This window comes from Neomonachus schauinslandi, chromosome 4 (genome assembly GCF_002201575.2).
Source record: "Neomonachus schauinslandi chromosome 4, ASM220157v2, whole genome shotgun sequence".
In the NCBI taxonomy this organism is placed as follows: Eukaryota; Metazoa; Chordata; class Mammalia; order Carnivora; family Phocidae; genus Neomonachus; species Neomonachus schauinslandi.
The window spans coordinates 2,778,918-2,804,948 of record NC_058406.1 but is presented as its reverse complement, the minus strand read 5'-3'; the positions used below and the strand labels follow the sequence as shown (position 1 = coordinate 2,804,948).

At 57.3% G+C, this 26,031-nt stretch overlaps 1 protein-coding gene across 1 annotated transcript in view; it reads right to left on the bottom strand.

The window, feature by feature from the left end:
• The window catches only part of AJAP1 (adherens junctions associated protein 1), a 125,772-nt gene that overhangs the window by 36,990 nt on the left and 62,751 nt on the right, over positions 1 to 26,031 (bottom strand). The window contains exon 2 of the mRNA XM_044913809.1: positions 23,645 to 24,450. Coding sequence (XP_044769744.1) covers positions 23,645 to 24,450 — 806 coding nt within the window. The remainder of the gene's footprint in view (positions 1 to 23,644; positions 24,451 to 26,031) is intronic.

The window sequence follows — 26,031 nt, the reverse complement described above, 5'->3', positions numbered from 1 at the left end:
AAAAAAACAACCAAAACAACCTACACACAACAACTCAGAATCTGTTGCCTTTTCCCGTTTCTCAGATGGCTTCTTTTTTTAAAAAAAAATATGCTGAAAGGGTCATGTCTGTGCAGTAAGAGAACATGAAAAATACCAAGAACCCATGTGAAATACCAGCCAAGATGACTAAGTAAGAAAAGACGAATGCAAATTGGTCTCTGCCTCCTGGGAACTGATTTAAGAATCTGTTCAAAATCAAATTAACTTTTTGACTTATTTCCCCAGAAAGCTCGAGAAGGCAGCAACGAGACCTCGGGTTCACATTCCCACGGGGAAGACACAGAAGCATGGGGGACCCAGTCGCAGGTGCATTCCCAGCACGGGGCTCCAGGCCGTCACCTGCGGTGGGTGCTACATGGACTGGGTCCAAAGCTGGTGGACCCCGAGGCCCAGCACGGTCCACTTCGCCAGCGTCCTGTGTCATCCAGATTCAGATTCACCAGGACTCACGCTGGTGAAGAGGGAAATCTGGTCCCCTGTGCAACAGGGGGACAGAGAGCTGTGCCCTCCCAACGTCTCAGCTCTGTACCTGAATGCGTCTAAATGCTGAGGCATGCCCCACTTCAGGAGCCCACGGCTCAGGAGGACCTCGGCCTCATCGCCGCCCTCCCCTGGGGCCTCCGCCACCGCTGACCCTCATGAGTCACAGAGTTGCGTGTAGGTCCTGCCCCCCTTCTCCTCTCCCCTCCACCTGCATCCCAGCAGGCTGCCCTGGGCCCGCACTGCTTTGAAACACAGCAGCCAGGGAAAACCCTGAGAATGGCGATCAGACCTTGTCACTCCCCAGCTCAGACCTTCCAGTGGCTTCTTCCGGTCTTTAGATGCCTCAGAAGCACTGCCCATGGCCTGAACACCCTGTGCTGGCCCTCACCACCCCCCACTCACACCCTCCTCTTCCCCTTTGCCCCATGCACACTCCGCCCCATGCACTCCACCCCATGCACACTCCGCCCCCTGCACACTCCACTCCATGCACACTCTGCCCCCTGCACACTCCGCCCCCTGAACACCACATTCTGTACACACTCTACCCCATGCACACTCCGCCCCATGCACACTCTGCCCCCTGCACACTCCGCCCCATGCACACTCCGCCCCATGCACACTCTGCCCCATGCACACTCCGCCCCCTGCACACTCCGCCCCCTGCACACTCCACCCCCTGCACACCACATTCCGTACACTCTGCCTCCTGCACACTCCATCCCATGCACACTCTGCCCCCTGCACACTCCGCCCCATGCACATTCTGCCCCCTGCACACTCTGTCCCATGCACATTCCAGTCCATGCGCACTCTGCCCCATGTGCACTCTGCCCCCTGCACACTCGGCCCCATGCACACTCGGCCCCATGCATACTCCGCCCCCTGCACACTCCACTCCACGTGCACTCTGCCCCCTGCACACTCTGCCCCATGCACACTCTACCCCCTGCACACTCTGCCCCCTGCACACTCTGCTCCACGCACACTCCGCCCCCTGCACACCACACCCTATGCACACTCCGCCCCCTGCATACCCTGCTCCTTGCATACCATATCTTGTGCATATTCTGCCCCCTGCACACCACATTCCGTACACACTCTGCCCCCTGCACACTCTGACCCACTCCATACTCCTGATGGCTCCTCAGGCCCTGCACCCACATGCTGCCCCGGGGGCCAGGTTCTATGCTACCTGCTGGGCTCTTCCCTTGGACTGCTGACCAACAACCCATAACCACTCGTCCCCTCTCCCAGCACACAGATTCCCCGGTCAGAACGGCACACCTCTCCTGCAAGTTCCTCTCACAGTCTTCCACAAGTTTCCAGCTCGCTCACTGCAGTTTGCAATTAGGCACTTGTCTGAGAGAATTTCCACATCACCACCCCTCCTGGACTACTGGCTCATGAGAACAGAGCCCCAGCTGGTTCACAACAGTATCTCCAGGCCCTGTCACCAGGGCCTGCGTGTAGTGGGTCAGTGATGATCTTAAACATGAATGAATGAATGACCTCTACGACCCCCGTGGCCTTGACCTTCCTCTACTCTGGGGCAGTCACCCGAGCTCTGGGTCATCCCACATAGGATGCTGTACATGGCAAGGATCGGGTGAGGAAGGAAACGAAGCTTCGAGGCTGAGCAGACTCTGTCCCCGGCAGCAGCAAAAGGCCCTTCCTTGTCTTCCTGGGCGGGCACCCTGCTGGTGGCAAGAGTCCAGCCAGCTCTGTGATGCTGCGCTCCAGGTTACCTCCCAAACCCAATGGCGCTTGACTCTTGAGTTCCCGGCTCCTCTTTTGGCCCCTGGGCACAACTAGGCAGCTGGTGTTTCCCTAGTTATGCCCAAGCCCATGGACACGGGGCCCAGAAGGCAAGGACCCAGCACCCCAGGCCTGACTCTCCACCACGGCACACCCAAACCGACGGCCATAACCCGTGTGTCTCATGACAGTCAGGGTGAAGAGAAAAGAGCACGCCCACCCTTCCTACCCGACCCCTGCCAGGTGATCAATACGGCCCAATATCTGTACAAGACATGAGGAGCTGACCAGAGGAGAGGCGGGCTTGGCCAGGGTGATCACCTGAGGCAAGGAGCTGCAAAGCTCCCCACAGCCCGCCCTGGGGCTCTGCCCTCAAGGACCCCACCCCCGCCCCTGGGCCTGGGCTCTGATGAGAGCCCCCAAGTCTCTCATGTGCTCCATCCACCACTCCAGCACTAACTACAGATAGGCGAGGGACAAGCTCTGCTCAAGAAACCACATAGAATAACCCTGTTTTCTTCCAACCATGCAAAAATGGGCAATAATCCCCATTTACCCAATGCATGCATGTCAACTTGGGTCTGGCAGGCTTACCCCGTCCTTCCCAGGGTGGCTGCATTGCTTGACTGGGGCAAACAAACAAAGCAGCCCAGGATGAAACTCCAGGCCTCACTCCACAACAAGAGCCCGCCCTAGGACTCCAGGGAGGGACCCAGGGGGAGCCCACCTGAGCTGTGCCTCCCAAGTGTAGATGGGCCCCCTGCCTGCACTCGCAGGGCACACGGCTGACCCGGAACCTGAGGCACAGTCTGGAGCATTGAGGGAAGGAAGAGATTCCTTCTGGCCACAGGGGATTGGGGATGATTTGCACGAGGGGGATGTTTGTGGTCAGGGGCTCTGGAGCAGGGCAGGGGGAGGCAAGGCGGCAGGCTGACTGCAGAGCAGTGGACAAGGAGGGTCCCGGGAGGCCACGTGTGAAGGCTGCCACAGCCGTGGAAGCAGAGGACAGCCCTGGACCTTGGGAACTCTGCACAGAAGGAGGGGACAAAGTTGGCCCACCGCCATCAGGGGCTCCTCTGAGGGGCTGCCTTCTTTTTCCTTCTGACAACACCCACAAAGTCGGCTCACACACTGCATCCAGCATCACCCGTGGGGCTCACTCCCCAAGTCAAACGTGGTCTGAGATCACAGGGTGGCAAGGGTCACCAATGCGTGCTGATGTCCGGCTGGGTGCCCAGGCTGCTGGGAAGGGATGGTGTTTCCCAAAGCTGACCTTGGGGGTGCTGTGACGTTGGAGTGCAGGTGGCTTTCCTGCTCTTCCCACACACCTTCTGTCCCCCCTTTGCATCAGATGCTTTAAGCACCGTCACCGGGATCCCCCGGGGCGGGCGCCTCCTGGGGAAGTAGCAGAAGCTGCAAGCGGGAGTGATGGAGACCAGACAGGTCTGGATGGGAGTGGGGGGCCCAGGCCTCCCCAGGGGAGGGCGCACTCCAGGCTTTAGGGTGCGCTCCCTCAGGGTGCTGGAAACGGCAGGCCTGGGGGACCAGCCTGCCCCAGGTTCCATCTCTGCTTCTGCCCCACCACAGATGGTGCTCAGGCAGCTTAATCTCTTTTGTTCTCTACCTCCTGATCTGTAAAATATCTTAAGAGATAAAAATAAATATACTATACACCCCAAGGAGCTGTGGCAAGGATTGAATGAGATAAGGCCCAGGGCAGCGCCAGTACATGAGAGTAACATGCCCGAAGCCAGTTTCAAATCACAATCCTACCCTTTACAGGCTGTGTGACCTTGGGCAAATCACTTAACCTCTCTGTGCTTCTGTTTCTGCCAACGCTGAACAGGCTATTATTCCTGTTTCCCGGAAGTGTTGCATGCGTACAAGATTTGACTGAAGTGAAGCACTTAGAACCTGGCTCGTGAGGAGTACACCACCCATCTGAGGTAACCCTTAGTAGGAAGACAGGAGTCACGAACTGGACCGCCCTGCATTTTCCAGGGCTCGGGTGATGAGTGCTCTTTTCTTCTAAGAATGCAGCCTCTGAGCTGCCGCCTTTTCCCTCCACCCAGAACAAGTCTCGGGGTTCAGGAGCTCTGTGGATTGTATTTGGATCTGAATTGTCGTGACTGAAGGGGACTTTTGCGAATCACTCCCGTTTTTCCCGGGCTGAGCAGAGTCCAGGCTTGGGAAGTGATCGCCTATGAACACGGCTAATTGGAGCGCGGCAAGGCCCTGCTCACACCACGCAGACCTTGCGTGAACCGCTCCGTGCAGCCCGCTCTCTCCCCCACCAGATCTTTGATCCACATTTCGTAAGGGCATCTTGCCCTAGAATTATGAGCACAGAAATCAGAGCAAGAATCTTCCGTGTTCTATTTCTGGCCCTGACACAGACGCCAGCGTGTGGGCAGATCATAATGCCAGAATTTTCTCTGGTCTCTGGGAAATAGCACAAGTCACAGTGGCCTTCTCCTGCCCCTGCCACCCGAGGGGGACGGGGCTTGTCTTGGACCGGCCACGGGTGGGTCAGGACGCCCTGGACCTTCCCCGCAAGGCGTGCCCACTGGGATTTCCCATGCTTGGGAGCCGGGTCCGTTCTCCTTGCTTGCTTCTTCCAGGACGGCATCAAAGGGGCTTTCGGAACAGGAAAGCAGCTGTTCGGCTGCATGTGGTTCCCACTGGATGCATCTTGATGAGGACAAGGGGCCGGCGCCATCCTGCTTGCTGGGGAGGTCCCAGCAGCCAGCACAGAGCTGGGCAATGGGTGTATGAATGAAGGATGGAAGAGACGAGCAAGCCCACGGGACTCTCTTGGCAGCTTCTCCTTCCTGTGTAACCTGCTTCCAGACCCAGGGTTTGGAGATGATTCTCAGAGCAGGTGGGGCCTTGGGCAAGTGCAGACCCACATTTCCCCTTGTGTGATCCGAGCTTCAGGGTGTGCAGGCAGTCTGGGGGGAGCATACTGTTCCTATAAAAAGTAAATCAACTGAAACTCTGAGCCAAGCCCCGGGGAGGCGGCGGGGGTGCTCCTGCCTCCGGCCTCAACACGAACAGAGAGAAAAGACTGGGGAGGGGGCAGCTCACAGGGGCCAGGAAATCCCATGAAGATTCCCAAGGTGCAAGTGTCTTAATAGCTTTTCAATTGTCTTCCACGCTAATATGCTCTGTGGTGGCCCACTGGGCAGAGAGGAGTTCAGAATCCTATTTCAGCTCGTCTGGGGGAGTCTGGAGCAGAGGGGGCCACAGGCAGGCACCCAGGTCAGATTCTAGCTCCATGATCTGTGTGCCAAGGGTCACCCCATATTACAGATGTGACAGAGGCCGGGGCCGAATGGCTCGCCCCAGGTCTCTCAGGGGGCCAACGAGGCCCAGCCGGGCCGGAACTGCAGGCCGGCGTGGGTACGCTTCTCTCCAGCATCTGTGTGCTGCTCCTGGACCTGCATGGTTTTCTCAGTATGCTCAGACCCCAGGGCTCCTTCCACCACCCACAACCCTCCTCAGGCTCTCTGGGGAAGGCAGCTCTCCCCCTCCCTGCGTGTTAGGGGCTCCCTGAGCAGGGGGCGGTGGCAGAAGGCTTGTCCCTGGACCCTCAGAGGCCTGTGGGAATGTGCTCACTGGCCCCGAGGGTGAAGGACACTTACATCCACTCCCTTCCTGGTGGAGCCTCTCTGTCCAAAGGTACATCCTGCTGCCATTCCAAAGTTGGCTCTGCCCCCGCCCCTGTTGCCATTATAGTGAGACCAGGAGGGGAGGCACCCTGGCCTCTAGGGAGGGGTGCTGGGGGATGGGCAGCAGGGGGAGAAGAGCTGAGCTGCTGGTGACGGGCCCCCAGCCTCCCAGGACAGATGGAACCAGGGACAAAGGGGGAGGTGGGCATCCTCCCAGGAGCCTAGTGTGACTTCGGCTTTTCTCTAGAAACTGTCAGGCAAAGAGGCCACTGTATGAGGGTCTCTGCCTTTGTCCCAGGGGTGCTAGCCCTTCTGAGGCTCCATGCAAACAGCACCCCAAGTCCGAATGGGCTCACTCCACCGGGGCCTCCATAAGTCACCTGCTTCTTTCTCCTTCTCAAGCTGTCCCCGTAAGTCTGACTTGCTGATGGCTGACCAGATGGGCACCTTCCCTGCAGGCTGACCCCGCCCCAGCCCCTCAGCCCCTGCCTGCCTACCTCATCCTGTAGTTTTCTTCCCTTTGCTCTGCACACCACCACCTCCTGACATTTTTATTGAGGTATAATTGACAAATAAAATTGTATACATTTAAGATGAACAACGGGATGCTTTGATCTCCTTAACTCTTTGGGGGCACTTAAAAATGCAAAGGGAAGGGTTGTAGCAGGGCTCAGAGATGGCGGCATCTGGAAGGAGTCTATGCGTGACAGCTCTTCAGTTACTTAAAAAAAAAAAAAGCAAGCAGTAAAATGTTCTCATGATAAAAGCTTTTGCAATCTCAATCTCCTTTTAATTTTGGGAGTTGAATCTGAGTGAGACTAAGAGAAGATACACAGGGGAGAAGCGAACATGCTTTCTGCTTAGGGGGAATAAGGGATGCAGGCAAGGTTTGATCCAGCCAGGCAGGGATGAGAGCTGCTCAAGCACCGAATGCAGGAGGCAGTCGGGATGAGTGTCAGGTGTTGCTCGAGAGGTCTGTTCCTCCTTGAGCACCTCTGGGTGCCCAACTCCCAGAGGCACCTGACAGGTGTGCAAGAAACACTTGTCTCCATGGGGAATGGGGCTGCCCTAGTCCAGCAGCTGCAGGCTCAGGGCCGAAGGACAGAAACAGCTGGTGTTTTCCCCCTGGGAGAGATGTGTCTCCCCTCGACTCTGGCCTGAAAGGCAGGCCTTGGGTTCTGCGGTGTCACCCCCAGCAGCAGAGCACGGAGGGCCCACAACGTTCCCGATACCTGGGTGATCGGGAACGACTGCAGGCCTCCCAGGAATCGATCCGCATGAACGACAAATGCAGCAGGAGAAGTGGAGGCTTGTGTTTTTGCTTTTCTTTAAAATTTGTAAAAAATGAGACCAGATCAAGAGGGAGGTAGGTGCCCGGCTCGGTATGACGCAGATTAATCCGGCTTCTGGAACAGCCGTGCCGAGCTGCTCTGTGATTGTCTTTCAGCGTCTCATGAGTTATTTTTCCCCCTGAAGCCAAAGTTAACAATAACATCAAACTTTGCAAGAAACCTCTGCCACCAAACAGCAGCAGGCTTGCCTTCCCTCCCCCATCTTCTCCTCAGATAAGACGGTAAATGATCCACATGCGGTCGGGGAAAACTCCAGAAGCTCCTCTTGTGGGTGAAGAGCCCGCCCCTGCTCAGGCTCAGGCTTTGCTCCCGAGGGCCTCATGGGCAGGCGTTGCCTGCTGACACAATTTCTTTGCTCAGAGACAAGACAGAAGAGCCGTGTTTGGTTGGCAATGGGTTGCGGAAAGAAGGGGGGTACTTCCAGGGTTGAACTTTGTCCCCCCCCCAAAAGATGCTAAGTCCTCCCGCCCAGACCCTGTGAATGGGACCATATTTGGAAACTGGGCCTTTGCAGATATAATTAAGTCTCTCTAGATGTCATCATCCTGGATTATCTGGGTGGGCCCTAAGTCCGATGACACGTGTTAGGACTTGAATTGTGCCCCCCTCAAGAGATATGCTGAATTCCTAGCACCCCCAGAGCTCAGAATGGGACTTTACTTGGAAAGTGGGTCTTTACAGGGGTCATCAGTTAAAATGAGGTCATCAGGGTAGGCCCTGACCGAACATGACCACTGTCCATATGAAAAGGGAAATTTGGACAGAGACCCGCGCACAGAGAGCACCCTGTGGAGACACAAGGAGGGGACGGCTGTCCACAAGCCCAGGAACCCCGAGGCTACAGGAAGAGATGCCTGGAGTGGATTCTGCCTCACAGCCTCAGAGAACTTCCCTTGGACCTCCAGGCCCCAGAACGGGGACAGTAAACGTCTGTTGCTCAGCCCCAGAGAGACTCAGAGGTCCCTACACAGAAAGACACCCCCCCCCCCCCCCGCCCACTGCATGGAGCTCTTAGTTGGCTCCAGCTGACGCGTTATGGCACCACATTGGGATTCAGCAAACAGGCCTGCACGTGGGGCAAGAAGGTCATCCTGAGGGGGACACAGAGCCCAGGAGCCAAAAGACGCAGTTGTCTGGGAGGGGCCTGAGCGTGCAGTGTGTGGGCAGGGGGCTCTCTCGCCCCAGGGGCCCGGCCCGCACCTGCAGCTGGACCGGCAGAGCGTCTGGGTTAGTGGGTGACAGCCGTGGGGACACACGCCCTGTGGAGGGTTGTTCCTGCTCTGACCTGCTCTCTTGCCACAAGCAAAGGGAGGACCTGTCAATATCCAGGCCGGGAGCCAGGCTGCTTGCTTATTCATTCACTGTCGGTGCTACATACGGGTGGGAGTCGAGATGGCTGAGCTTATTAATTAATGATCCATCTCTGCTGTTAATAAATAATTCATTTCAATGATCTTTCCCAGGACACAGCACAACCATGGGCCCTGCGCTAGCCCAGGCTCGAAGGAAGAGTGTGGGGGGCTCTGCACACGTCGGAGCTATAGGAAGACCAACAGGGGGTCTGCGGCCAGGGCTGGAGGGCCAGTGGACACCCTGAGAGCCCTACATGTCTGGTGACACGCCCGGCAAGGCTGATGACAGAGCCCCCAGGAGGGCGGGTCGGAGGAGGAGTAGGTCTCAGAGACCCTGGGCGCCAGAGGTGTCCAGTGGGGGCCGGAGATCTCCCATGGTGGGGCTGTGTTCTCATCTGGAAGCTCAACCAGGGAGGGGCCCACTTGCAAGCTCATTCCAGACTTCATTTCTTCATGGCCATGGGACTGAGAGGGATGGCTCTGTGCTGGCTGCTGGGGGGGACAGTTCTCAGCTCCAGAGGCTGCCTGCAGTCCCCCAGCCTGTGGGCCTCCTGTCCCACCACATGGTGGCTGCTTCGTCTAGGCCAGCATGAGAGTCTCCCTCATGAATCTGCTGGCAAAGTGGGTTCTGTATAAGGGAAGGTAACCAGAGGATAATGTCACCTGTCAGCCTTGCCATGTTCTACTGGTTGGAAGCAGGTCCCAGGCCCTGTTCATGCTCCAGGCGAGGAGATCCCACAAAAGCACCTACGCGGAGGGGGGGATTGTGGGGCAGACAGGCCAGGGCAGGGAGAGACCAGAGAGTTCCTGCTCCATGTTGTTGTGCAAGAAGAGCTGATTAAAGGAGCCATGAGTTTTCTCAGCCACAGGACGGATGGCAGCAGAGGGGATACACTTGGGAGCCCTGAAAACACACAGGGCAGGACATGGGGCCGGTTGGTTTACAGGGCGTCTTGGCTCGGGGCCCAGAGGGACACAGCGGGAGTCGTCACACAGCATTCGCACATCAGCAGGGCGGCCGGCGTGTTAGGAGCAGGTGGACCCCAGGTCTGAGCAATGGCTCGGCATGGAAGAGACCACGGCTGTAGACAGCGCTGTGCAGACGGCTCCGGCGGGGGGGGGGGGGGGGCTCCGGGGGCCTTTCGTGGGAGTCTCCCCCCCTACACCCAGAGGAAGCAGAGATGAAGATGCCCGGGGGAGACGTGCCCAGCCCCAAGCTTCAGCTCAGGGCACGCCTCCGCTCTTCTCATCCATTTTCTCTCATCCTCACTAAGTCAAGCAGCACTTACTGAGGCTTTGAAACCCACCTTCGGAAGCATGGAATCTGACCACTTCCTCCTGCGCAGACCATCCACCAGGAAGCTCCTGTGGCTCCCAACCTGCCACCCCAGCCAGCACCCACTCCCCACGGACAAGCCGCACTCAGCTCCAGGAAGCAGACTGCTAGCAGCCCCTCGTGGTTCCTGGGGAAATCTTCCCAGACTGCAATCGCTGAAGTCTCCCCCACCTGATAGGGAAGGCAGAATACGAAATAGGTATGTTCAGAACACACACCAGCCCTGACCACTGTGAGTTCGCAACATAGGCCCCTGGAGCGGTGCCCCCAACGACACACATGCACACAAGCAAGTCATGCTCAGCTTCTGCTACGGGGTTCCACGGCCTGCCCCCCACTTGTCTTCATCCCCATGGGCCCCGGAGTGCATTTTCTTTCCACCCAGGACTGTGGACTGAATTGTGCCCTGCAGTACCCAATGTGCCCTCTTTAAGGAGGTGGCCAGGATAAACATGGTCATATGGGCGGGGCCCTGATCCTACGGGACATGTGTCCTCCTAAGAAAAGGAAGAGTCACCAGAAAGCCTTCTCTCTCTACACGCACAGCTGTGCCATAGAAGACTTTCCTCCTCGCTGCCTGCTGGTGGGGGGGATGCCCTGGCCAGTCTGGTCCCCAGGGCCCTGCCAAAGAGGACTGCACACCTGGGTGGGACTCCCCGCCGCAGTCTGCACCCCAGCTGCAGGGGACCGGTTAGCGGGGGCCCAGCTGAGTGGCTCCCAGCTTCCCTGCTACCCTGAGCGTGTGGGATGGCAGGCAAGCAGCTTCATTCTCTTCTCCAAGACGCGGCTGTCTTGCTCGCTCTGGATGAGCCGGAACTGCTCCCCACATTCGCACATGTGTGTGGCGGTGGATGCCAGCGGGCGAGCCCCGGGCGGGTGGTGCCCACGCAGCCCCGGTGGGCATGTACTTCGGCTCGAGTGTGGGGGTCTGCACAGAAGCGGTACCTCCTCTCGGCCTGGGCTCGGGCGACTTTCAAAGGCGCGGCGCGTTATTACCCCCCGTCTCTCCTCTTCACGTCCTCTTTCCCTCTCACTAAGGGTCAAAGACTGCACAGCTTCCCACCCTGATGAATGCATGTGCACAGGAGTTGCATTTTTTCTCTGTTCAGAAAAGCAATGCGAGCCAACTGTGGGCCAGGCCCTGTGCTAGGAGCCGGGGCGCAGGGGATGTGGGACCTGGGAGCAGCAGGTTGGTTTCTTCCCCTGAACGAGCTCCGGGGCTGGCTGATCACCCAGGGAAAGTGCTGAGCACGCAGGGGTATGTTCTGCTATTGGTCCTGGGTGGTGGGGGGTGCGGGATAGACGTCCAGGCAAGTGGCCATAAAATGACAGAAGTCATGGTAAACGCCACGAAATGGGGACGAAGAATCCAGGGGGCCCTGGAGGTGTGGGCGTCAATAGGAGGAGGGGGAGGTGGCCCCTCCAGCTGAGGGAAGAGCGTAAGCCTGGCCAAGGAGAGGCCTCCCGGATGCTCCGGAGAGATCCAAGGAGGCCCCCTCCCACCCTCCCTCCTGCTGCCTGATTCTCAACACAGGAGCCAGAGAGGTGCTTCCCCACCTTGGGGGAGGGGCGGGAGCTTAAGTGTCCCAGACAGTGAGGAACGGCCCCGAAAAGACAAACTGCAGTCGGGAAGAATCGAGAGCTGGGGTGTGGCCAGGACGACGGCGGGGCATGAACCTTCAGGACTTCCTGCGAAACGTGAGACCTCCTGCCTCCCTCTCCTTGCCCCGAGGCTCTGTGGCCCACACTGCCCCCCAAGTCCGTGGAAGTCTGGGACAACGGCAGGGCGGAGTGGAGTGCCTGCTGAGGTGCCCGAGGTGGCCTCCACCCCCTTACACCACGTGGCTCCTCGGCTCTCCTGACGAGTCAGCCTTCCACCAACCGGAAGGCCCTGCCCCAGCCCTGCTGAGAGCAGGCAGCTGACCACTGACCCATGCTCTGGGTGCAGCACCAGCCCTGGGTCTTGGCCCGTAGGCCCTAGCCGGCCACCCGTGTCCCCATGGAGACAGACAGAGCGCACGTTCCCAGTAAAGCCCGAGACTCATTTCTGAGTCTGCGTCCGAGTGTCTGCCAGGAGCAAGGCCAGTCTTGGTGTGGGTTAGAGACGGCGGTGGGTGTCGCCTCCACGGCCTCGGCGAAGGCTCTGAAGGAGGAGACGCCCCCGCTGCACCTGGGAAGGGCGGACGGATGGCAGAGGACGGCCCCGCGATGCTCAGTGCATCCGTGGTGTTTGCGGTAACAGCGACTTCTGGCTGCAGCGGGCGCGGGTCTCAAGGCCCTGGGAGAGGGATGCAGGAGTTGGCGCAGGCTGGTGTCTGGGAGGCACCCTTCCGATTCCTCTGGCCCGTGACATGACCAGGTGAGGATGCCGAGCTCCCCTCCCCAGATGAGGGACCTCCAGGGAGGCCGGGGACATTGCCAAAGCCAGCGGGGACAGGGCTGGCCTGCACGTTTGGGGATGGCCCTCCCACAGCTCCTGTCTGCACTTGGGGAAGCACCCAGTTCCTGCTCCTGACCAGGACCTCCTTCTGCCCTTCCCACATCCAGCCTCCCTTGTGCCAGGAGGCCTCTGCACGAGCCCCACATCCCCGGGCCCACATCCTCTCCCAGACGCCACTTCCCGCCAGGCAGGCCCGGCTCACATGTCCCCACCTGCATCTGAGACGGTGTCCGCGTACCTGCTCATCGTCGGTCCCCACCTGGGGACAGCAGCGCTGCAGGGCGGGGCCCCTCTGCACTGTCCCTCGGGGGCACAACCTCCCCCAGCTCACACAGAGCTTCCCAAGTGAAAAGGGGAAACGTCTGGTGCCAGGAAAGCGGGATTTCCCAGACAGACTGACTTCTCCTCACACATCCTGCTCCCTCCACAAACCCAGCCCATCCTGCGTGTCGCTCAGCTGTGCGCACAGGCGTGGGCCGTCCGGCAACCATCGGGTACCGTTCTAATTCTGCACAAGGACTTTGCTTGCGCACCACCAGCACCCAAATTCATCCTGCCCTGGACCCTTCACACTGGCAGGCAAGCCCACCTCCCGCTCCCTGGCGGGTAGCAGCCAAGGATCCTCCCCACTGCGCCTTCCTTCACTTCTGGTCCACCCTCCCCAGCACGCTCCAGCCAGCCTTCTTGTCAAGCCTCCAAGCCTGCACCTCCGCGGGAGACAAAGGTGATGGTCACCTCGGTGCTCATCCCTCTTGTCTCCCAGGAGCCCTGATGTGGGACCACGTCCTCCCTACTTCTCCTCCCTCCCTCCTGTCTGCTCCCTCTCCCTCGGTCCCCCTTCTTCTCTCCCTCCTCCCCTCCTCCTCTGTGAGGCGCTTTCTGCCCCAGGCTTCTCTGGTCCCACCCTCCCCCATTCCTCCTCCCCAGGCACCCTTCCTTGTGCTTTGGGGACTCTCTGGGGCCCTGTGTTCTGTCCCTGTCCCCCTCGCACACCGTCCACTCTCCCTCCAGGTGATCTCAACTATCCACAGGACCTCTGAAACCACCCAGACCCTGATGGCTCTGGGGTCTCCACCGCAGGCCAGACCTTCCCCAGCTGCAAACACGCAAGTCCAAGGGGGCCCACAGACAGCCCCTTTGACAGCAGATTCAGCAGCTGCAGTGAAACCGGGCCCCCAAGGGGCTGCCGGCCGCCCTTTCCCATCCGCGCCCACCCCAGCTCAGGACAGGCGCCACTTCCTTCGAAGGCATAAGTTGCTCAAACCAAACACTTGGGAAGCCTTCTAGATTGTTCTCTTTCCCTCATGTCACGCACCGAGTCCTCAGCTTCAGGACCATCCACAGGGTCAGCCCACTCTCTGCTCCCCCCATTATCCTCAGACTAAAGCCCGGAGCCCCCACGACTGCCTCCAAACCCCAGCCCAACCTCTGACCTCCCTGCCCCCCCAGCCATGTGGCCCGCCACACCACAGCCCTTGCGTTGCTTGTCACGCTCCCAGCACCTCGGCTCCTGGCCGCCACCCTCCTTCCCCGTCCTACCCCCCTCTTCTCATCCACTGGTCTCAACTCGAGCATCAGCTCTCTGCCCCAGGCTGCGGGCATCCTCCCCACACACCTGGGGTCACCTTACTCATGTTCGGATGTGTGTCTGTCTGTCTGCTGCCCCTGGAGGGGACAGAGACTGTGTGTTGTCTTCTGACGTAACAACACTGCCCGACACATAGTAGGTGCTCAGGAAACGGTTCAGATGGATGCTCCAGTGAGTGAAGGATGGATCTTCAGGGCACAAGGGCCAACCAGAGGTCAGACATTTTCATCTCTGACTTGTTTGTGAAGCTCAGTATATACAAAGCGTTTTTTGCAAATGGAGGTGGTGTTTTCTCCAAGCCCCCCAGTGGCTCCCAGGGCCTCGTGAAGGGCGGGTGGGGTGAGGCTTGGGCCAATGCCCTCCCCAGGCCCGTATTCTTCTCCAGCAGGACTGGGGCAGATGAAGGGTCTGCGATTCTCCCAGCTTCTGGAGAAAACCCCCAGGCACTGCTGACCCCCTGGGCAGAGGAGGGGATGCCGGCCCCCTTGCCGGAGCGGATGGCCGCTCTTCCTGGATTGAATGGTAGCACCATGGAATAGATATGCCTTCGTCCTAACCCCCCCGACCTTGTGAATGTGACCTTATTTAGAAGAAGGAACTTTGCAGATGTGATGGCATTTAGGATCTCAAGGCGAGACCATCCTGGATTCTTAGCTTGGGCCCTGATGCAATGGCTGGTGTCTTTATAAGAAGGGGAGAGACACAGACACAGAGGGAATACGCCGTGTGAAGACAGAGACACAGGCCGGGGTGTGGCCAGGAGCCAAGGAACAGCTGCCCATCACCCCCAGCTGGAAGAGGCAGGAAAGACCTCCCCTGCCCTGAAGACTGGGAGAGATCTAATGCCTATTGTTTCAAACTCCCAGCTTGTGAAGAGTTGTTCCTGCGGCCCCAGGACACTCAGGTGCAGATGGAAGCTGGTCCTTTCTGTGCAGTGTGTGGATGGGGGCAAGGCCACCTGTCTCCGGGGTGGGAGGCTGCCTCTGGAATGTCTGGGCCGAGAACAGGGATTCTCGGGGGGCGGGGGCATCTAGGAATGTGGGGGACGTTTCTGGTTGTCACAATGACTGACATTATTTGCGTAGGGGGCAGGACGCTACCTGCCCCACAATGTATAGGACAGACGTGCTCACCCACGGCCGGCCCTCCATTCTGTGTGACTCTGAACGTCCTTCTGCTCACTCCTGCTATAAATGCTCAGAGAGCCTCCTTCTGTTCCACGTACAGACCCAGAGTATTTTTTGCATGGTTTTAATAAGCACCAAAGTTTCCAAGAACACAACCACCATGTACGTCGAAAGAAGGCTGGATTATTTTTGTCCCAAATGTTGCCGGGAGTTGTTCACCATTTTCCCAAAGTCACCTGCCCCCCCCCCCCCATGCTCAGACGGCACACCTGTCTTAGCTCGCGTTGCCCTCAGGTTCCTGACGATGCCACACGGGGGTGGGGGGTGAGCCTCCGACGACCTCACCACACCTTCTGGTGAAGACGTGCATGGAGGAGCATCTATCAAACATCATGTCACATCACGTCTCCTCTCAATTCCACTGAGGGCATTAGATGAGTCTGGAGGACCGTCAGCTTTGGTCGGTTATAGTTTCTCCAAAAAGGGGCACTCAAAGTGAGTAAAAGGGGGTATTACCAAGATGCTTTGTAAACTTGGGCCCCCGGTCTGGAAGGGCAGGGAGCTAACTCTAGAGTGCTAGCTTTTCTTCCTGCCCCACTCCTTAGACGATGCCGATTCTCTCCTTCTGGCAGATGTGGGAACAGGGATGGGGACCCAGGTGTGGCTCTCAGGGGCTCTGCCTCTGGCCCCAGGACACATCCCTGGGGGCTCTCTGTTCAGCATGTGAAACCACACAATGGGGGCCTCCAACTCTTCCACCCACTTGCCGTGGGCTCTGCTGATGGAGAGGCCTCCCTGGAGCTTCTAGACGGTTCCTTCATCACTGGACCTCACATATGGGCCAAGAACTTCCGAGGGACTAAGGCAATCAGCTTCCTCTTGGATTTAGGTCCCACTCAGGATGCCCTGATGCCTCAGGCAGCAGGGCTGTGTGTCGAGGAGGGACCCTCAGCATCAGAGAAGGGGCCCTGACCCACTTTCCCCAACTCACGAGAGGCTGAGCCTCCCTGAGCGTCAGCCCCACCGCCTTCCGTGGGCAGTTCTGAGAACATGAAGAGTGAAGCACAAGTTTGGCAATAAGCCACTTAAAGGGATGTGTGCAAGGGACAGTCTGCTGAGAAGCCAGCTGGCCCCTGGCAGAGGACACGCTGACCGGCGCTCCAGCAGACAGCCCTCCCCTAGGCCGGGCCGCTGGACATGGTGCTCCCCCCTGGGCGTGGGGGCTGCTGACCTGGCGAGTTATGGGGCTCTGCTGATGGTTTCCCAGTGGGTCCGACTGCCTAAATCCTTCCAGGACAGAGAAAGGTCATGAGGCAGCTAGACCAGCACTGGCCAGGCACCTGCACGTGCTCAACCCAGCCCCGTCGGGGGATGCTAAAGGTGACAGGGGTCCCGCTTCCCCAGCACCAGTGCCCTTCCCTCCCCGATGGAGCCGCAGAGCGAGGGGGCCTTCATGCACCCGGGGCCCCTGACACTCGCTGTGTGTGCCCAGCTTTCTATGCGGGTGAACTCAGCCACGTCTCAGAACCACCCCTCGAGGTGGAAATTACTTCTCAGTCTGCTGTCAAAAAAGCCGGCACTCCCTGAGGTCACGGGGCACAACAATGGCACACCAATGGCCAGGGTCGGTGGGCAGCCAGGGCCTGGGTTACGCCTGGGTCAGGGCAGGGGCTCCCCCTGTCAGCACCAGCTTCACTGCCCCCACGTCCCATCCTCGGTCAGCTCGGCAGACATCTCCGCCTCTGCTCCTGAGACAGACTGGGCATCTGACGGAAAGTTCTGGAAGAGAAACTTAATCCTTTGGTGGTGCTGATCATCACCTCCAAGCAACAGACTCCAAGGCGGAGATTCACTGAGCCACATGGAAAGCCAGGACCGGGGAGGCCTTGTCTTCCTGTCTGATCATATGGCCCGACCATCACGCGTCTGCCTGTGATCTTGGCTGAGCCTCCAGAAGCAGGCGGCCACCTCGGGGGTGCGCCGGAGCTTCCCCTGGAACCCACCTGCCCCGGGGCTGAGGGCAATGCCTGTTGCAGCAAGTACATGCACGTGGGGCCTTTTCAAGCTGGCCACCCGCCATGCAGAGCCGCTCCTGGGCGGGGGTGGGTGACTTCTCCCGCTCACCCGGCAGCTCAGAAACCCCGGCCGCAGCTGCCTGCCCCACCGACCCCAGAGCTTGCTGGATCCACTGCCTGGAGTGACGCTGGAAGGGAGGGAGGGCCAGAGCCCACCAGCCTTCTCCTCTCATGACAAAATGGCAGGGCAGACCATTTTCCTAGCTGTGGGCAGAAGGAACACAGAGCCTCGGGCGTTCTTATGGGCCGTTAGAGCTGGAGGAGGGGCCTCAAGGGTTTTTCCTCCAGTGTCTTTCTAGATGTGAGGAGACTGAGTCCCAGGCCACCTGCTCTGCTGCCTCCACCATGCAGGCCTCCGGGCTTCTGGTCTCCAGAGTGCTTGGTGCCCTCTGCCCTCCCCGGTGCTCTGCCCATGCATGCCCTCCCCATCGGTCAGGACCAGCCTCATTCACTCTCCAGGAAGCCTGGCGGGACCCTTCCCACCAGGACCAGCCCCCTCCTCCTTTTACTGGGTTTTCAGAATCACTGTGCAATTGCCCAAGCTGGGGCTTTCTGACATGTCTGCTCCCGTCCTTAACTGTCACTTCTCTCTTGTGAAGCCTCGTGTCCTTACCTGTCTGACTTTCCCAAATAGATTTTAAACTCTTTGAAAAGACAGCCAGGGCCCCGGTTTTGTATCCCTTCACGTCTCCCCCACCCTGAAGCGTGGTATTTCATATCAACCAAGTTCAGAGCTGACAGTTCCCTGCACGACAGATCAGAAGCTAGGAATTCCAAAACCAGTCTTCTTCACATCGTCAAAAAATTCTAAAAATAATGTTCTAATATTTAATCTCTACGCTTAGAATCATTCCCCTGTGTGTGGATGAAAACCATAAATTCAATCCACCGTATATCACACTGGTCTGTTACCCATCCCGTGTTTAGTGAAGCGATGGATGTCAGGAAGTCACATTCTGCGGGGGTGGGGGTGTCGCCTGCAGCCCCCCAATACCTGCATCACCAGCAACCCCGCCTGCCGCCCTTACAGAGGACCAGTGTCAGTTCAGGCCCCTTCCCACAGCTCCTAGGGCTGGGCAAAGGGAAACAGAGAAAGGGTGCTAGGACAGGCACTGTGATCCCACGAGAACTCAAGTAACTTCCTGACCCCTAAACTCGCTCTCAGGAGAAGGAGGCAGCTCTGGCAGAAACAAAGAAGTCTAAGAAGCACTAGATGCAATAAGCTGGGGCAAGGAACACATTAAAGGGAAATAAAGGTAAGCCGGTGATACAGTCATCTCCAGAAGACTTCGAGACCAGCTCTAATGAGTCGGAGCTCATTTATCCATTTGGTGTGAACACAGCTTTGCTCAGCAAAAGCACAGGAGCGCTCTGGGAGGTTGGACGGGTGCAGAGGGCTGTTGGCAGACGCACGCCATCCCACCCATGCCACAACGGGTCACCACGCAAAACCAGGCGCATCCATTCCGACGTCCCAGTTAAGACCCTAAAGCCCAGCCTCGCCAACTACGGGGTGTGGGATGTTTAGCAAGCTCCAAACACTCATTTTTTCGTGGATGCTCTTATCCCAATTAAGCCACTCAAAACTTTTGAAGTTCATGAGTCATTTGCTTCAAATATCTTTAAATTAGGGATGGATTCACTTCCCTGGTAGCAAACACCCAGCAAGTTAATTAAAAGGGGCTCAGCATTTAAACCACCATCACAGTTTTAAACAGAAGGAGAGGAGCACGTCTATCCCTATCACAGCTGCTCCTAACTCTCTTCCACTTCTATCCCAGCATTTTGAAATATTTCCCAACATGAGACTTGCTCCCAGGGTTGCTCTGCTACTCAGGTCAGCTGACCGTCACTGTGAGAGAAGAGGACACCAGTCTGTCCCTCCTGCTTACAGTGGGACACACCTAAAGGACACTGAAGGCCCCCTGGGGACAAGGACAAAGCAACTTGGAAATCATCCTTGGAAACGCATGAGTGCATCCCAATGTAAAAATTACCAGGCAGGATGGGGATGACATCTGAGCCATCTCTTCCTTGAGCTGCTGGGTGTCACGAATACATGACTGATCCAAATGGGAACACACCTTGAATGACCATTAACGGAGACCTTACAGGACTTCGTAGCCCCTCCTGGGTGGTGTACTTTCCAGAGCTAGGAACACGGATAGTTGAGGAAAGCATCAGATGTATCTGAGCAGGCTGGAGAATCTCAGGGTCCAGGGGCCAGCGGGAAGGTCTAAGAACATCAGGTCCCAGAAATCTTTAATGAGCACTAGCTGTATGCCATGCACCCACAGCCTAGGAGATCCGCGGTGGGCAAATGCAATAACCAAAATCAGCTGGCTTGAATTCCCCACAGCTCCCTTTACGAGTTTTAAGATTAAAGCCCAGGAAATGACTTTGTGTTTTTCTCCCAGGAGACTTTGTGATTCCAGACTCAGAACATGACCAGCAAGAGAGCTGTCACAGGAAGATGGTGCTTCGCTGTGGGGAGTCCTCCTCTCTCGACCTCAAGTGAACTCCTGCCCCATCTGACAGTCACCCTCTGCCAGCACCATGTGAGGCTGGAGCTCAATGCCTCGGTGAACCTAAGCCAGGTGATTTTCCATCCCAAGCAGTTCCTAGCTAGTGCCACCTATACCTCCACAAAGAGCACCAAGGTCAGGGACAAGGATGTGGGACTTCATCAAATGATCTCATCAAATGACCCCATAATGGAGCAGTAAATGTAGCAGCAAGCTAGTGGTAGCAAATCATCACAAGAAAAACAATCATTATTACCATCACTATCACCATCACCTCCATCACCACCACCTCCTCCTCATCATCATCACCATGAGCCTCATCACCATCATCACCACCATCATCATCATTACCACACTCATCATCACCATTGTCATCATCACCATCATCACCACCAGCATCATCACCATCACCATCATCATCACCATCATCATCACCACACTCATCATCACCATCATCACCATCTTCACCATCATCACCATCATCATCACCATCACCAACATCATCACCATCACCATCATCATCATCACCACACTCATCATCACCATCATCACCATCTTCGCCATCATCACCATCATCATCACCATTGTCATCATCATCATCATCACCATCATCACCAACATCACCAACATCACCACCATCACCATCATCATCACAATCAGCAGCATCATCACTATCATCACCATCATCATCACCACCATCACCATCATCATCATCACAATCAGCAGCATCATCACCATCTTCATCACCATCATCATCACCATATTAACAGCAGCAAACATGTAATGAACAGCTGTTATGTGTCAGGCACGGACCACCTGGCATATACTATCTCACTAATCTTTGCAACTTTATAAGGTGGTTAATTCTGTAATTCCCACTGAGGCACACAGAAGGTAAGCAAGTTGCCCAAGTTCACACAGCTAATACAAGAGGAAGCCAGAAATTCGAAGGCAGACACTCTCATCCACTACCTTAAAACTAGGAGAGACTTTCCAATCACTTCATTTATGGGGTGGTCTCTGGGAGAGGGGCCGTTTGATGATTCCAGCAGCTATCCCACGTAATATTCACTCCTGAGGGATTTCAGAGTGCCCCAAATCTCCAGCCATCTGCTTTTCTAGGCTCACTGATATCTGTGCTCTGGGCAGATGGGCCAAGGTAACTTTCCCCTTCAAACACCTCTCTACAGAAGCAAAAATAAAAACTCACAACTCCCCAAACCTGATTCCAAAGACATCTCTTTGGACAACAGAACTGACTTAACAAATTCTTCCTATCGCTTTCCAAAACCTTAATTCTGTCCTTTGGGGTGCCCTCAGTGGTGAGTGGGCAGAGCTGGTGTGTCTCAGATGAAAAGACTGCCATGTCCCTGGTGGCTTGTTGGCCCCTGACACCTGCAGGCTTCTCCTTGGAGTCCTTCTTGTTGGGTATAGAAGCACCTGGCATGTACGCAGGGTTCTTAGTTCATGCTTGATGTTGTTCTACCGAATCCTCACGACAACCATTTGGAAGAGATATTTCTAAGCTTTAATTTTTCTGGTGAAGAAAATGAAGCCAAGAGAGAAGAGAACGTCCCCAGGGTCACACAGCTACCTGCAGCTGAGTCCGGATTCGCAGGCGGTCTGCGGATTGCAAGCGCATACGGCATGCCCAGCCTCCTGGACCACCGCGCTGGGATCCCCAAGACCACCCTTGCCGCCTTAATCCTGTCTGAGAAGGGTGAGCAGCAGAAGTGCCCCACAAAGAGTCGAGAGCCCAGGTCTATGTGTGGTGACTGCCAGGACAAGGGGGATTTATGGGGCTCCCGCCAGGGCCCTGGGTGGCTTGGGTCACTTTTGTGGGATCAGCTGAGCTGTGACGGACCTAGTTAGAGGTGTCACCTCAGCACTTCCTGTCTTGCCTTGCCTTGGCCTGGATGCCGAAACCTGCTGACGCCCCTTCTCAGCATCCAACATCACTTCCCAGAATTAACATATCTCTGCACCAAAAGCAAACACATGTATTCCCGCCCCCCTTTAAATTTGTTTTGCTAAACAAATTAATCTAGTACCAAATTATATTATGAAGAACCATAAATCTTTTCCAAGATAAGCATCTGTCGAGTTGGATTAGCAACATCCAATGTACTGTGAATTAATTTGCTGAGCCTTCTAATGCTGTCCCGAGCATTTAACTTTAGTAATAACAAATGTAATTTGGAATAAACGGGAACTTGTTTTCTCGTCCGTGCCTGTATAGTAAGTGACGTGTGTAGAGGGTATGACAGTAAATGAATGCAGCACTAAATTCTATTATGATGATGGCTTGTGAGTTTATTGAGGTAAAAACAAATGCTTTCGTAAACTGCTTTCGGGCACCTGGCGCAGACGTGATGGACGGCAGGCTGTGTGTGCACAGGTTCTGAACAAAGGCTGGCCGGGAGACAACCCGCGAGCCCCTGCAGACCTTCGCCCGCCGTGCTCCAAGCTCACAGCCTCCGCCCCTGGGTCTGGCCCTGGCCCCTGGCGTTGAGGTGGAGCTGGGTTTGCTTTCAGAGATCTGTTGCTCTATAGGGAAGAATTGCTCAAATACAAAAACTGCAGTTCTCTCGTCCAGGTGAAGGAAGGAAGTAGGTCATGGAACAAAAGCCACCCACTCTATGAAAACCTATCCAACTCCTGACCACGGCCAGACGCAGCCTCATGCGGATGCAGCCTGCAGGAAAAACTATGCTGCTGACAGACCCTGGGCAGCAAGTCTCTTCTGTCCGGGGTCCTGAAGAGGGCCTGCATGGGGACAATGGACCCCGAGGCCTCAGGACGTGGAGAAGCAAACAAACAGGGCACGGAGGAGGCCACGCGGCAACCCCACCCCTTCGTGCCAACACCCTGGACTTCACATCCCATTTTAAGAGCTAGCCAACCCTGTGGCTCGTCTGGGATGTGCGTACCCAGATCTGATCTGTGAACATCCTGCTCCTGGTGGGGCTTGGGGTCGTGGCCTGTTCCCAGAAGCAAAGGGGACCAGAGGTGGGCTGGAGCACAGGGGTCCCGGACTCTGCACACGCCCTCAGCCTGGGGACGTGCCTGTGGCTAGCCCTGGAAGGACGGGCTGTGGCCTGGGAGATTTTCAAGGGCCACTCCTTTAGAAGCAACTGGAAGAGGAGGTAGAGGAGAAGAAAGAAAGACAAAACTACGTTGCAGTAGATATTTCGAGGTAACTGTCCATATGCACCCAGAGCAACGGGCAGAGGACCCAGAGCCGTTTGTTCTGACCCCGTCCCCCAAACACCTGCAACATCGCCTCCAGGGAAGATACTCCCCAACCCGAGCCAGTTTGCAGAGCCTCAGCAAACAACCACAGGAAGTTCTTCCTTATACCTGACCTAATCTCTTCTGCTGCTTAAAGTGATCCCTAATTCTGGGCCAAGGTGGCAGTCGCCCCTCCACAGGCCACAGCCTTGAAGGTTTTTGGGTACTCTACTTGGGCCCTAATTCCACCAGCAGGAGTGTCCGCATCTCACTGCCAGGCTGGCCCAGAGGTCGAGGTTCTACCATTTGGGAAGACGTGGCTCTGTGCCTGGCGGGGTCTGGACGCCCACGACACAGGCAAGGCGGGCACAGCGTCTCCTTCTAGGCCACCACTATGGAGAGACCCTGTCCCGTCTCCCTTCCACCAGCCAGAAGGGCTTGGCTAGAGCACAACCCGCAAGTCCACGGACACACATGCCCCCTCTGTCCCCAAGGCCGCCACCCAACCGTCAGCACTCTGCCGTTGTTAGGTTTCTGCCGCTGAGAAACGGGGAGGCCTGCCACGCAGTGTCACCGGGCACAGCACGGCATCCTTCATGAGCCACACCCCCAGGGTGTCCTCCCCCCACCAACCGAACCCCAAGCAGAAAAGAGGTGGGTGTACCTGAGGTCTCCCCCAGAATCCGTGGGGGCTTGACGTCTTCACCATCGTCTTTGCTGGGACTGGTGGAAGGCTCCGTTGTGCTAACCCCAACCGGGATCCTATTCCTGGGGCCCAGGGGCTCAGTGACCCCCTTAGTCTGCAGCGTCGTGGAGGTGGCCGTGGTGGCGGGGGCGGTGGTGGTGGCCACAGTTGTCTTCCGTGTCTGTGGGATGGAGGCCGTGGTGGGGCCGTAGAGCCCTGGAAATGTGTTGGATTCCGGGGCCTCCTCCTCCCCCGTGGGGCCCCAGGCGATGAACTCCGTCTCTGTGGTGGGCCTGCTGCCCCGGAAATCAAAACCGTTGAAGCCGGCCCCCTGCAGGTGCCTCTTCTCCCTCCGCAGGAGGGCCTGCTGGTCCGTGGTGGCCCCGCTGCCCGCTGCGGGGGACGGGGACGACGAGGAGGAGCCAAGGGAAGGGCTGGATTTGGCAGCGGCTGGGGGCTTGGCAAGCCCCCCTCTGGGCACCAGGGCGGCCACCTGGTCCCTGGGTCTGTGCGCCCGTTTGGCGCGCGGGCTCGGCACCTGCCCGTGGCTGCGCTCCACGCGGGCCGGGCGCGGGCTCCACACGGGCACGGGGATGCGCGCCGCCTGTCCGCTCTTCAAACTCCACAGCCGGGGCGGCCGCTGCGGCGGCCGGGGAAGGAGCCGGAAGTCGGGGCCCGGGCCCAGGGACTCACACGAGGGCAGATCCATGGCGAGCTGAAACATGGCTATAAGTATCCAAGCATGGCTTCCTAGGGAGCAGCCCGGCCAGCGGATGGACATGGAACTGCGTGGAAAAGAGAGAGCAGTGTCAGGTGGGGGCTCTGGGGGCTCCGCTGGCGGTCCTTCCACCCCCACCGTGACACGGAAGCGCTCTTCTGGTAATGAGCGCTAATCCTAACTTCAGAAGGGAAACCGAAACCCTCCATTAGCTGACTTCACAGCCCCACTGGAGTGCCACCTCTTCATCAGCATCTTAGAAGCCCTGTCCCCCATGCAGCTGCTCCCAGGAGCCGGTTCCCCCGCCTGCACCTCACATCTCTTCCCAGGAGCATGCAACGCACATGGCTGGTTGACATGACGCAGGAGGGAAACCGGGTCTCAAAACCCCCAGCTCAGCCGACAAGATGACCTCAAACACCTTCTGTTCCCCACTCGGCTTCTGCCCAGAGTTCATGAAATGGAGACATGGAGAGGACGTGAGGTAAGACGACGGCAGAGCTGGGGGCTCGGGTCACCCCTGGGTCCAGGGCTGAGCACCTTCCTCTGTGTCACAGAACTTACAGACCCAAGGTGTGTGTCTCCCTGAGGCCTGCGAGGACGGGGGTTCCACCCTCCGTGTGGCTGAGCCCGCCGGACTTCATGGGGGGCCCGAAGGCCAGGCATCTCCCGAGCCCCCGCCCCATGCTGTGGTCCGCAAACCCCACCCCCACCTTCTCAGGCAAATGTGCGTATCTCACAGCAGGCTGTGGCCTCGGATGCTGTACGCTAAGAAAGCTTCTTATTTTTGGCCTCCTCTGGATTTTGTTCAGGAAAATGAGATCTGCTGTGGATAAGCTGGAAGTTTATTGATGCACCAGCCCTACCCAAGTGCTGTTCTGTTGACATTTCGGCTTCCCCTATTTATCTTCAGCACAGGTGCCCTTTGAAACCCCATCATCCACCTGCTCAGCTCCAGGCTCGGCTGGAGAAGGGCAAACCCCACACGACCCGGGGAAGATGGTGGGGGGCTGGGTGCACGGAGCATCACGTGAGCACTCAGAGCACGGCAGACAGACCCGGGCAGGGCTTGGTGTCCCCGGGGCCCACGCTCCCTCTCCAGCTTAGGTAATTGAGGACTGGGTGCAGGCGCCATTCGAAGTCAGTACTTGTCTCCGGCGTCACGTCTGAAAATTGACACGGATCCAGAATGTGAGTGGCTGGTGCGGGTGGGGGCGGGCGAGGGCGTTGGGTGCGCCGAGCCGCCAGTCTGGAAAGCTGCTCAAGACCAGCCCCGTAGAAAAAAAAAGGCCTGGCAGTTTTTCTTTATGAGGTTTCGCGTGACTTTAAAAGGGAATAAATCAGTGAGTGAGCAGTGTGTGGTGTGTGAGTCATGTGTGCGTGCACGCACGGGAGTGTGTCTCAGGACTGCGTGCCACTGATGTGTGATAGCACGCCAGTGCCTGTGAAAGACAAATGTACAAGTGGGTGTCAGCAAGTGTGTAAGAGCGCGAGGCCGTGGGGGGTGTCTGTGTGCCCGTCTGTCACATATGCGTGTTTGTGCATGTGCGGGTGTGGCTGAGTGTGGGGTTCATGTCAGTGAGCGTGTGTGAGTGTGTCACTGAGTGTGCAAGAGTGTGAGCCTGTTGTGAGGCGGTCTGTGTGTCAC